The 13,660-nt window shown below is 39.4% G+C and overlaps 1 protein-coding gene across 10 annotated transcripts in view; it reads right to left on the minus strand.

Annotated features, from left to right (window-relative positions):
- Window positions 1–13,660, minus strand: part of LOC139594494 (BEN domain-containing protein 5-like) — an 885,873-nt gene that overhangs the window by 321,610 nt on the left and 550,603 nt on the right. For 7 of the 10 annotated variants that reach the window (XM_071436690.1, XM_071436688.1, XM_071436689.1 and 4 more), the window contains 3 exons: window positions 12,344–12,492; window positions 7,683–7,896; window positions 3,694–3,892 (listed from right to left, as the gene is read on the minus strand). The exons of the other annotated variants lie outside the window; for them this stretch is intronic. In XM_071436690.1, coding sequence (XP_071292791.1) covers window positions 3,732–3,892; window positions 7,683–7,896; window positions 12,344–12,492 — 524 coding nt within the window. In that variant the 3' untranslated portion in view covers window positions 3,694–3,731. Of the gene's footprint in view, window positions 1–3,693; window positions 3,893–7,682; window positions 7,897–12,343; window positions 12,493–13,660 lie in introns of those variants that run through there. 10 annotated transcript variants of the gene reach the window in all.

Raw genomic sequence — 13,660 nt, forward strand, 5'->3', positions numbered from 1 at the left:
AAAAGTAAACTGTCACTTCCTCTTAAATCCATGTCTTTCTGATCCTTACAAATTCAGGTTTACAGTATGAGGTAATGGCCTGGCACAAATCTTAGAATGACGAACGAGGGGTATTACAGGGTGTAATAAAACCTACTTCATTTTCTGTCAAAACTCTCTCCTGTTTCTCATGATGTACAGGTAAGAAGTTACCCTAGAGGAAAAAGTTAGTAGGGACTATTTTCTATAAAGTTTCCTATGGTAGATTCACAGCAGACACAAAATGAACAAAGCAAACTATGTACAGGCAGGCACAATTATGGAAAAATTAATGTACCAACAAGAACAGCCCTGGCCATAAATGCAGTGCAGGAAAATGAAATGAAACTCACAGTTAATTTATACATCGGTTTTGCAATGCAGAAAAGCACACCCCATTAAAGTTCCTATTTTTCTTGGGTATTGCTGGAACACGGAACCGCAGCCTATTTCCCTACTTCAAACAGACACACTGGGAAACAATTGGACAACCTTGATACTGGCTCATGGGGAGGGAGAAGACAAGAGTAATGACCAAATACAAGTATAAAATGTTATTCACACACCCATTACTCCCTGCAGAGCCCCCAGCATGCTGCCATACAACACAGTGTGCAGAAATGGCTTATTATTAGCAAAAAACTTATTTCCAGTATCCAAAGATTTAGTTCAAGTTGAAATACAATGTTCTACTTTTAATATATGCTACTTCTTTAACATGACTCAACAAAGTTTCGAGTGGCGCATTAAACACCACTTGCCCAGTCCAATGGACACATTTCTTAGCTCCCATTGACACTAAGTTTCAAAGGGAACTGAACTTTTTTGTGCCACCCAAACACCCTTGTTGAACTCAAATGAAAACTAACCTGGGTTGATGAAATCTCCAGGAAAAACTTAATGAAGCCTTCCATAGATACTGTGCCCAAGGAGAACATTTCAATTCTTCAGCAAAATGCAGTATTAGCATCTGATGGGATGAGTATGTCAAGGAGAAGCCCTAGAAAAGTGATGCTGGTTTTGCAGAAGGAATTAACACCTCTGATTTTTGGGGCCAGGCTGGAGTCCTAACTCTAATTAAATTCTAAGCTGCTTTTTCCAGTTTTCATAAAATAGGCTTATCTTCTAAGAAGTACAGCTTGATCTTCTCATTAAAGAATGTGTTACAATGGAAACACATTAGTACTAAAACCATAAAAGACTGAGGAAATTATGGACATTTTCCCCAAAATAGTGGGTTGCCTTAGTATCACTTAAAAAACCCCAACTTTGTACATTCACAAGTCTGCTTGAAAAGGGGAAAATTGCTGTTTAAATGGTTTTTCAATGTTATCTCTATTTGTTCTTTTTAATTAATAAAAGGATACATGCACTGACATTTTAAACACTAATCTGCTATTTATCATCCCAAATTAGGAGACATAAACATTTATGCACTTCATTAAACACTACCTAAGAACACTTTTGATATTAGCAGGAGACAAGGGAGGCTGTTCAAAGAAACTTCAGGGCACACATAAGACACTGGAAAAACACACTCCTGCTCTTTCCACCCCTCACCACAACAGCTCTGGCTCCATCCTATGGGAAGCAGCTGCTGAGAAATGAACCCTGGAAATCAGTGGGATCTGATACACCTGTTCAGTTACACCTGTGGGGTTAAGGGAAGGCACAGGAATGCAGGTGCACCAGTGGTGAAAATTTGGTGTTCCTGTTTGGCAGCACAGCATGAGGTTGGTGCAAGGCAACCACAAAAGTGACTTTAGAAAGCATAAAGCAAGCACTTAGTTATGAGTTAAGACATTAATTACACACAGGTGAAGTACAGGGAGAAACAACCTGTTGTTTGTCTCATCTCTTCCAAGAGAGGCAGGGCAGGTCTAGCACACCTCCTCCTGCCCTCCTCTTTTTCTAACACTCACCCAGCCCTTTAAAGTGTTGTCATCTTATTTCAAAGCTCCCATACCTTCTCGGTGATTTCTCATGGGCAGCTCCTCACAGCCCTGACTCCGTCTTCTCCACAGCACAGCCAAGAAACTGCAGTTCCCCTCACAGCACAACCAACAAACTCCATCTCTCTTCACAGCACAACCAACAAACTCCAACTCTCTTCTCACCCAGCTAACCCACTCTTTTGTAGCACTCATCTCCTTATTGGACACAGCTCTGGCCTATTAAGCTCAGGGCTGTTCTTAATCTTTGGTGATGAGTACAGCTGCAACTCTTCAGGTGTAGACTACCTTCTGCACTATTCTCTTACATTCTAGCCCTCAACATTAAAGAATTATGTAATCATTTAGGTTGGAAATTATCTTTAAGATCATCAAGTCCAGGCACTCACCCAGCACTGCCAATCCCGCCACTACCCCATGTCCCCAAGTGCCACATCTATATCTTTTATCATTTAAACACTTCCAGGCATGGCAAGCCCACCCCAGCAGCCTGTTCCTTTCCACATTATCCACATTTACAGGACACTGAAAAAGGCTTCACCTCAGGGTGAACCAGTGCTACAGGAAGGTGATAAGAAATGGGAAGTTTTTCAAGCCTACAGGAAACAGAATTGCAGTGGTAAAGAAACAAATGCTGATGCTCGGGAACAGGCAGACTGAAAGGCAGACAATCACAGCTGTGAGCACAAAATAAATGGAAGGTTAAGTGAGATCACAAACCCTTAAAATTCATCAATCCAGACCTCAAGTTATCTCTAAATCCTTCATGAAAAGAGAATACTTTGCTTCACTTACAGACAATAACATATAGTTCAGATGACAAATTATTTCTAAAAACTTTGCATCGCAAGTCTAACTTCAATGTAGAAAATTATTTTTATTTGTAATTAAAATTTGTGCTAAAAGTGTCCATTGTTAAATTATGGACCCAAACAAAACTGTACTAAATTTTCTACTGTACATACTCTTGCCATAGTGTGGCAATTCTTAAATTGTTTGAAAGTACAAATACACTAAAAAGGTAATATTTCAAGAACAACAGTATGGACACACTGAGGAGCTTTATACCACAACCAGAAATTTGAAGTGTCTTGGTCCCTGTAAAAGAACTGGTTTTAGATTTATTTATTAAAATGAATTATCATGATTTTACAACTTACACCTTTGGGTTCTTTGTTGTTCATTGTTTAGTTTTTGTTTTTTTTTTTTTTAACTGAGATGGTAATAGTGATCTGCCTACAAGATAATTGAAAAAGAAACGTTCTTTGTGTATTTTTGATCAAATATATTGTTAGAGATCAAAACAAAGATTTATAAAAACAAACGACTGAAACTTCATTTCAGGAAAAAAACACTTTGTAAAATACAATAAAATCCTTTTCAATAGCAAAGTGAATTTTGTACAGTTCTTCCTTCTAAGCAGATGTTTTACTGCAGCTGAGATCCACTAACTCCAGCAAAACTCAACGCAGGGCAAACGGGTCGGTGTCCGCAGAACCACAACCAACGTACAACCGCAGGTAACAAACAGCAACTCGCTGGAGAAACCTTGGAAACTTCAGTTTTCATTGGGAGTGAACTTACAATATATCTTACATTAGTTAAAAGCAGTTTACACCATGACAGAACCGCTAAAAAAAACGAATCAGTTATAGGAAGAGAGCAACGCTTCGATTCAGCTTCTCCCATCAGCAAAAATGCCACACAAATCAAAAACCAACACTTAAGTAAAACACTAAGACTTTATTAAAAATCCAAAATTTATTGCAAATTGTACTTTGCAATTTCCCTCCTTTCTTCATTTTTACATGATTTATTGATATCCATGATTTTTTCACAGATGTACTTGTTGACTTTGGAGAGTCTCTGTGCAATTTCAGTTTCATCCACAGTTTCTTGTGCTATTCTATCATACAAACATTCTGGGGAGAAAAAAAAAGGAAAGAGTCATTAGGATATTTTTAGAAAACACAATAGCCCTGAGTTGTGCTGACTACTCAAGAGACAGCAGTGAGTAAGTACTGTGTATATTTGTTGCAAGACAAGAGAAGCTTTCCTTGATTCACTGTCTATCTTGTTTAAGTCAAAATTTGTCACCAGGCTTGAATCAGTGGCATGACCAACTTCCAGTTATGCTGTGACTACATTAATAGGCTTTCCATACAGAAACAAGGCTAAACCCAAGTGCCAGCCTTGCCTGCCCGTCTCCTGCATCTGTCTGAATCTCCACGACAGATTTAGTCTCTTCCCAGGTGAAGTGTCCCCACCAGAGCTGTATCCACAGTGAGTCACTCCCACCTTCACCCCTTCAGGAGGGTATGGAAATGACAATGCTCAGGAAGAGAAGCAGTAACCAGCAGGAGAACACCTTAACTCATTTATTTCATTTTTTGTATCTCTTGTATATTAATGTTCATGTCTTTATCAGCTGCCCTGTCCCCGGGCTTATTTCACTTTTACTGGTGGATATTCAGGACAAGTGCCATCTCCTTGCATGTTTGATCAATACACTTTCTGAAATACACATTATCTGGAATACAAAAAGCAAGTGATAGCAATAACTGCAAAAGTAATGCAGGCAGTGAATTTCTTCCCAGATTTGGAAGTTTGGTGCCAGAATCCTGCAGAAGTTACTGAAATCTGAAGTGGTGCAACACACATAACTTCTTAGTGACAGGCAGGTTTGGGTTTTTTTAGCTTTTATAAACAGACCAATGTATTTTGTTGTGTAGGCTTCCCAGACTGGTTAAACAAATTCTGTTCTGCTTTGCCTAGTGATCTATTCCATTAGCTGTTTATTGCTTCATATACAGAAAGCCATAGAGATTATTGCTTAATTAATGTGCTTTACAACATTTCTAATGCACCATATTAAAAAGTTATGAAAATTAAGTACTATGCATGTTTTGTTGTTCATTTAGAAACCTCTGAGAAGTTTTATAAAAGGTTATTTTGCATTAACAAGGTTTATAACAGTGCACATCCATCATACTTTTTATCATTTCTTTATTACATACTACACAGTGGGGATTTTTAAGAAGCTATAGAGATATCAGACACATTAAGAGCTAATGTTGTCATTCAAAAATCTATTTTAAATAAGTTAGTCTGTGTCCACAGAATGATGAGAACATCTAAAGCAATGTGAATTTTATGTTGTAAGACGTACTGAATATAAAATAAATGAAATTAACCAGCATGCAGCCTGATAGCTGAAATGCTGATCATCCATAAACTACAATTGGAAATACAACACCTAAGAAGAGGCACATCACTGGGAGCCTGAAGAAAGGCAGTGTGTTTGCAGGACATAAGCTGGCCCTACAAGAGTGTCAGAACACCCCCAGGCAGATCCACCCAGTAAGGTGAACTCCCAGTGAAAGACAGGCTGTGTTGTTCATTTAGCCACAAAGCCAAGCAAAGAATCACTTAACAGAACTCATTCAAAAGCTGTAATTTTAAAAGTTGGTGTGAATCAGACAGATCTTTGATCACAGTTTTTCCACTCCATCTCTTCCATTTTGTGAGGGGGTGCAGAAATAGTAGTTTGGTACTTGCATAAGGATACTGGCTTAGGGCTTCATAGAGTAATTTGGAGGTTCTGCTCCCTTGTTTTTGGGCTTTACAGGAGCACAGAGACACCCCTTCATACTGCTGAATACCAGAGATTCAAGTAGACCTCAAAGGCTAACCAGGAGCTTCACTACTTTTTGTGATGCCTGATCCAAATCACTGGCTACGGAAAACTCCCTCAAATCTCAACTATTTGTCCCCTTGCTGGTCATTAGTTTGTTTTGTTTTGCTTTCTTCTCCATGGTGGGGCAAGAACCTGCTAACACTGACGCAAAGGACACGACAACATGGAAAATCATGGTTATGAACTACCCAGTCCCACTGATACAGGCAGCCTGACACCTCCAACATTGGCCATGCAGATTAACTGGTTCAAGAGGAGATTGTACAGGCTGGAGTCTTAACAAAAGGGAAATCAGAGACAAGGTGAAAGAAACACTAAAAAGAGGAACATAGAAAACCAGGGCATGTAACAGTAGAATTCAAATGAGGGTTGAGGCTTGAAGCAGAAGTATGACAGAAAACAGAAAAACGAGGAAATAGGGAAGAGCTGAATTGCTGGTGAGTGTAAAGGTATGGAAGAGAAGAAAGGGAAGGGCCCCATCTGCCTCTCATCATGTACCTGTTGGAGCAGACTCCCAAACTCACTGTAGCCAAAACAAGGGGAGTTAGAAGAAAGCTGTCATTTAAATGGCTTGAGCCATTAGAGTATCCCTGACAACAGTAGAAGAGGAAATTCTCACAGAAACAACCTTACCAGCAGCACTGAGGAGCAAAATCCTCCAGCAGGGAAACTGGAAACCACATTGCAATGGGCCAGTGGAAAATAACCCCCTTGTGCTGCGTGCTTGTAAACGCACACCAGGGCAACCAATTCTGCTTCCCCTTTGGGAGAGCCACTGCCACAGAGTGGATTCCTTATGTGGCCAGTACGTCACTGCTCAGCTACATGTGTAAGGATTGTACCTAAAGACCCCAGACAGAACTAGAAAATCAGCATGGAACAGCTTCCACTTCCACGTATAATCCTGAAGCAGCTTGGTGAAAAAAAACCCCACGTCCTTTCCTCATTTCTTATAAACTAAGAAAGATGACAGTATGGAGATAAGTTTCCAATTTCTCCCCACACAACACAGACACAGACACACGCACACACTCAGAGAGGAACCGTATTTCTTACTCCAAAACATGGTACTTTCATAGCCAATTACACCACCTATTAATGAGTTCACAGTTAAGAGCACATAGCAACTAAGAACAGGAAATGCAGAATAATGAATCTCTACCAATGGGGAGGTTTCTTTCAGCCCTACTGCAATTTAGTATGGACACACAACCTAAAAATCCAATTTCAGTATGCATTCCATGAGGAAACAACTCAGTTCTGACTTAAAAAGAAGCCTGAAATACCAAGAGAGACAGAAATGATGCAACACAGGCATGATGATACAAAGGGACTGAAATTCACCATTCAGTTCAAATAAAGGAGAAAGCCTCCTCTCTCTCAAAGTACTACACACATGGACTCAGGCTTGCAGTTACTGAAAGTGTCATTGCAATTTTCCCTACCAGATGAGGTCAGCGATTTACACTTCCTGTCCAAATTCCAATTCAAGTGCAACAATTAATTTTTACTATTTCCATTTCTTCACTTAAAAGGGTAGAACTATTCTTTCTTGCCTTTGAAGGTATGCGTATTTTTATAGTCACAGCTATAATGGTTTCTGTGCCTCATGCCAGAGCTGGTTATGTCTGGATAAAAGAATGTCGTAAAGCTACTCTCAGTCTTGTTTAAAGGAATATATGCACTTTAAAAAAATCAGCATGTTACAAATGAATTCTAGAACAACATGTTGCTCTCCAGGCTCAGAGTCCTGCCCTGCACATGGTCTAAAGTGATGATTTTCAAACCTTACTGAAGTCAATGTACAACTCTTCAGCTGTGGAGGCCTGCACTGTGCACAGCTATTGCAATGTGTTTTACTGTTCCTGGGTACGTATGCACTTCACAATGCAATAGCAATCTGAATTACAGTTTTTAATCAGTTAATTTTAAATGAGCTGAAAAGAAGCATCTTTCAACTCGGTGATTAATGGTTAAACTCCAAAGCAGGAAGCAAAAGTTTTCAAATAACCTACCTCTGACAATGCTTAATTTGTGAGGTGAGAGAGGTGGCTTGGGAACGGCATCTTTCTTTTTTTTGGTTGCAACTCCTGTGACACTTCTGTTCTTGAGAACATCTGTTCCCCAAATCATAACCGCTAGATTTTTTGTATACTTTGAATCTCCTTGTGTTACTTGCAGCTGGTGCCATTTCTCCTCATCTACCCAAATTCCACTGCCAAGATGGACCTAGAAGGTAGTAATAATAACAACTTATCTATGGTATGTAGCACACAACAGTATCCAAGTGCTGTAGGAACATTAATATTAGGAACTAAAATAACAGTAATTAGGGCTGAACAAATCCATTTTGCCTAACTCTGAAACTCTTCCAACTTCGGGGGTCAGGGAGTTCAAGTCAACCTCAATATATAATATAGTTCCTTTTAGTAATCCCTACTTTTCCCCCCCACAGAACCTCTCTCCTGAAAGACTGTGGTCAGGAACAGAGATTAAAGAAGGAAACAGTGAACACATCCAGTATTATATAATTATGCAGAGCATATAAACCAAGCAGTTGCACCAGCCTAATTCAGGAGCAAGATGAAACACTTCCCTTTGGCTAAAAGAGACTTTACCCAAAGCATATTTCAGAGGCAGTAGAGACAGAATTACTTCCTAAGTTGTATTCTGTACCTGTTGGCAAGAGCCAGACTGATTGTTTGAAGTAAGTGGAAGGGGAGAAAGGACTTGGAGAGCTCCAATTTCAATATAAGCCAGGAGAGTTGGGAAGCTTTGTAAAACTTCCAGTTCTAACACAAAGTGTGTCTATCATGCACGATCAATGTAAATGCACCACATGAATACTGTTTTGTGGTTAGGCAATGACCCATTGCAGCAACATCATAAACTTTCCATTATCTGAACAATGGGAAGTCGAGGTATTTCACTGAAGTAGTAAAGCAGGATAATATGGGTACTGGAAAACACAGTGTGAAGCCCCTGGAGAGTCTCCATAAGGAAGATGCTCAAGTCTGGTTTTGCTTATTAGCCTTGCTCAGCACAGACTGTGCTCGGTTGTCTCCCACAGGGCTACCCTATGTCTCCAACCCAAGATTCTCAGTGCTCCAGTCTTAGGACAAATGCCATACAAGAATCCAAGCACCATCCTTAGACTGCCACTACGTGTTTGAGCTGACAGCCCTGACCCTCAGGACACCTTCCAGCACCAGCACAGAGGTAACTCCATGAGTAACCAGCACAAACCTGACACAAGTGCAACCAGGACACACACGCTGGCCCTGCACGGAACCACAAACACTTTGCACCCTGTCTGTCCATGCTCCAGCTCCTGGAGTACAGTGCAGACTCCTCAACTACCTCTGCACACAGAGCTTTGTTCATGTGGTGATGGACTTTACTCACTGGGACACACACTTGCTCTCATCATAACAAGCTAAGGTGTGACCTACAGCTCCCAGCTGCTGATCAGAGCTCACTGCACTCACCTTCAGACAATGTGGACGAGTGCAACATACCAAACAATTGGATTGCTACATAGCCAAAATCTAGCTTTGATTAGGTCTGGTCCAATGGGGGTTCTTTCTGCGACATTAACACTTAAAACTAACTTTTGACCTTATGATTAAAAAAAATGCTATCAACAAAATCCTACAGCAAAACTGCATTAGAAGACTGTTTGTCTTAACTGCTCTGCTGTTAGTTTTCTGTGGTTTTACTCATTTCATATGGCTTTACATAAACTGTGCCTGCTACCCACACAAATCCGAGCAGTATCACAGAAGTCCCATTAAATGCAATGAAAATTGGACAAAGCTACTGTAAAATTTTATATACCCAACATTTTGTTGCCTGTATTCAACTGAATACCCTTTTTCCTGTAAATGGAAACCTGCTTTAATTATTAATGAGGACTATAACCCCAAGAAATTTCTTGTTACAACGGCATCCTTCAAAAGCAACTAGATGTTTAAAAACTTAAATAGAGTAATATGACTGGTTTGACTACAAGCTATGTTATATTAAAAAAAAAGAAAACTCTACCTTCCTTAAAGCATAACACCATGCAGCAAGCTGCCTCTCCTGCAGAATCTCCTACACTAAAGGGATTCTAGGAAGCTTTTCACAAGTCTGCATGGACAGAAATTAAACTAGTAACAACCGCAACACAAACACCCTCTTTTTTTTTTCCTTTTTCTCTGTTGTTGAGCCTCTTCATAAATGGTTTTTAAAAAGGCACACTCTTTTTGGTGCTCTCTACATATTTTGTTAGGCAACTTCAATGAGCAGTGAGCAGTCTGTGCTCAAAAAATAATTTCATTTTTTAATTCAGTTATTTCTGGTTAGATCCTGGAAAACTTCTTCAGGAAAATGTCGGAAAGTTACCTAGAAAATAACTAAGATTAGAAATGTTGTGGCATAGCAAATTTTGGGTGTTTGTATTACATTAGTGGTAGGGATCGCTGTATTTCATCAAAAATCCAATTCTTCTCTGCCAAAATTAGGGTTTGCCTTTGCCAAAGATTATTTAGTCTCTAAAGCTACTACATTATTCATTAGCTTGAAGTTACTCAAAAGAAAAGAACAAGTTACAGGAAGTATTTCTAATATTTATGCTTCAGACATCATCTCTTCTTTTAACATGCTTCATTTATTAAAACAGCATTTGCTGGTATGAAACACCTATGGCAACAACAACTATGTGACAGACAGCCACAGCCACAGCAATCTTACATCTCCATTTTCTATTTCTAGCACTGTTAGGGTGAGGAATTCAATCTGCCTGTGTCTCAGTTTACCTCTCTACAACAGGCCCTACTGTTTCCTATCAGCCCCAAAGCTCTGGGAAGCTTAGTGAACTCCACATTAAGACATTCCCCTCTTGCTGGAAGAGCTGCCCCATGAGCCAGACTCTTGTCTTGATGAAATCAATGGGAAATTTACTCCCAATTTCAGCAACTGTGGGATCAACCTTCAAGCACAACGCAACAGAGACGGCAGCGAATTCAAAGCGACGCTCACCAGCGTGCCTGTGCTAACATCTGCAACAGATCTAAAACGTGTCTCAGAAGATGAACCCTTTTTTTTCCTTTCTTTCTTCTTCTTTCTTTTCTTTAAATGAATGTCATAGGCTCTTTTTCAGTGACTCCGTTTTCCCTCTGGAGGGAAGAGATTTATCTGTTCTGAAAGAATCCTACTAAGATCAAATCTGGTGCCACAAAGGGTAAGATTTGGAAAAAAAGTACTTCAACTACTCTAGTGGTGCATATCAATAAAGGAATTCTGAAATAAAGCCATAAACAAGGAAAACTGAAGAAAACTACCCTCCAACACTCCAAATACATTATTAGTTCACATTTTTGGCATCTGAGCTGGCTGTAGACCTATTAAATAGGCAAACCAAGAAGCAAAATTACAAAAAGAAAATTAAAGAGATACTAATATCTGTAAAGACAGAAAACTTCAGCAAAAGAAGTGCCAAGAAGCTGACAGATGAAAAAAGGGTGCAGGAAAAGCTGCATACAAATACTAAAGGATGTGCCCTATCCCACAGACCTTAAGTGGAAGAGAAGGAGGTAGAGGAAACTCGCACAGTAATACACCCTAAGTACTCATCGCACAAATTTACACAAAATAATCAAGGAAATGACATATTTAAATATATTAGGCAAGAAAAGCCATCTGAACCAAATACCTGTCAAACTGTCAAGATTCTACTATTTTTCACGTACATTCTGTCCCCAGTGATTATGTTGAATTCCTCCTCAAGAGGGACAGACATTGTGCAGTCAATCTTTGAACACCAATCTGAAAACGCAGTTTCATGCTATATTCCTTCAGTAATTCCACTGCACAGCAAAGCTGGAATAAATGGCTCCTCCCTAAAGATTCTCAGATTAGGGTACCAAATGCATCTCTATACAGCAAGAAACAGGATCTGCACAGGCAATTCTGAAGGAATTACAGTTTTGTATAAGAAACATCACACTTATTTAATGATAATGAAAACAGCTGTAAAAGCAGGCCTAGGTAGATGAGCAGTTAATGTGTTAAACAGGCTGAAGTCTGAAAGGCCCTCAGTCAGGTCCTGGCAAACTAGAGCTAGATGGTATTTCAGCAACTTCACAGAGTCTCTGGAAAGTAGCACTACATCAGCTCAATTCAGTGGCAATGCTCCTACCAGCAGCAAGGGAGCCCATTTTCCTTCCAGGGTTCATAACTACCTCCTGCACTCCAACCTAAACATGAGGGCTTCTCTGCAATATGACTACAGCATATTATAAACATTAAAAACCCTTTAGGAAAAGTATTTTGGTTAAACAGATTCATGTAACTTTATAACGTGGGTTACTGACTTCGGTCAATATTTGGTGTATTTATGGATGCCACCAACTGAATACTATGTCAATTTGACTGTGCATGAATATTTATTTAATATCTATATTCCTCATGTTGCACATCATTCAATGCTCTCACCACTGAGAATATTTTTCTATGCTCTTCATATCTGTGTAACTTCACAATTCTCCTCAGCATAACAGCACACCTTCATGAAAACTGAGGAAGCTTCTACAAGCCACTACCATGCAACACCCCCACGATCAATGAAAATTCCACACGAACATCACCAGATGGACATTTAAAAATGACTCATGCTATATTTAATATAAAATACCTTTCCATTCTCGAGAATATACTTGTCCATTACTGGAACAGGGGCAGGGTAGTACGTTGATGTATTTGCTTCCTCACTGAAGGTCTTCTGTACCTCAGGCTCGGGCTCAATTGATTCAGGTTTTACTTTTTCAACCTCAATGGCAGGTCCTAGACAGTTAAGAAAAGAGAGCTGTCTGCTATCCCAGAGAACATGAAATCAATCCCTTCATCACCCATGATTAGCATAAAATAACATATTAGTCATGTTCATTTTAATGTTAGAAGTAATCTAAACCAAAATCCTACTTCTGAACATCAGTAACTAAAAGCAGGATAAGTATTCCTGCTTTATAAACATTAAAATGTTTAATTTTAATTTAAGTGTTAAATTTTATTCCTAAAGCATAAGGACAATTACAGATATGGGTAAGATTTCTTCACACTAAGGAATTTATGTTAAAATGACACTGAAATTATAAAGCAAAAGCAACAATAGTAATTCTTCAAATAAGAATTGCCATATAGTTGCATAGGAACCTGCATAATTTACTGTGATAATTACATAAATTATCCACACAGAATTACAAATATTATAGAAATCCAAAATCTCTTTAGATATAACAGAGGTGTTATAAAAATAGGGAGGATCTGCAGAAATGCTATGAAGGAAACAGACTCAGGCTCCTTATGCTGAAGTATCATGCACAGAAAGAATATCAAAGGTTAAAAAACCCCACATAAATTAGAATTTTGATTGTCCAATTCATCCAACACTGATTCTTATTTTTAATCAACAAAAATAATGCACAAATTAAACAACGGAATACTACTAAGCATATGTTTGAGACTTAAAAGTGGATTAGTTATTTTGTTAGTCATCAACTTTTCTTTTCCAGATCGAAGATATAAAATGTTCCTAAAAGGACAGAAGAACAAACTAAAAGTGATTTGTGAACTGGATTTCCTGACTCCATTCATTGCAGGGGTTCCACCAGGAGTCTAGGCTATGGCCCCAAGCCCATCAGTGTCCCTTGATGTGTGGCTCTAGGATCCCAAGAAGCTCCAGCAGGCACTGAAGTTCCATGCAGGGCCAGTGGCTCCACAGCACAGCAAGGTTAGACTCTGGACACCATGGAAATACCACCTTGTCCAGAACTCTAAGGATAAACTCACCCACTTGTCAGTGCTAGATTGTCCCAGGCTGGTGCTGAGAGCACTGCAGCACTCTGCAGCCCAACCCTGACATCTTCAGCCATCGATCATCAGGTCACCCCTCAGCTCCCTGCTCAGTGTTTGTGCACACAGACCCAGCCCTGAGCTGATCCAACTCTGCAAG

This window comes from Agelaius tricolor, unplaced genomic scaffold (assembly GCF_023055355.1).
Source record: "Agelaius tricolor isolate 1412-34295 unplaced genomic scaffold, bAgeTri1.0.p SCAF_11, whole genome shotgun sequence".
Taxonomy (NCBI): Eukaryota; Metazoa; Chordata; class Aves; order Passeriformes; family Icteridae; genus Agelaius; species Agelaius tricolor.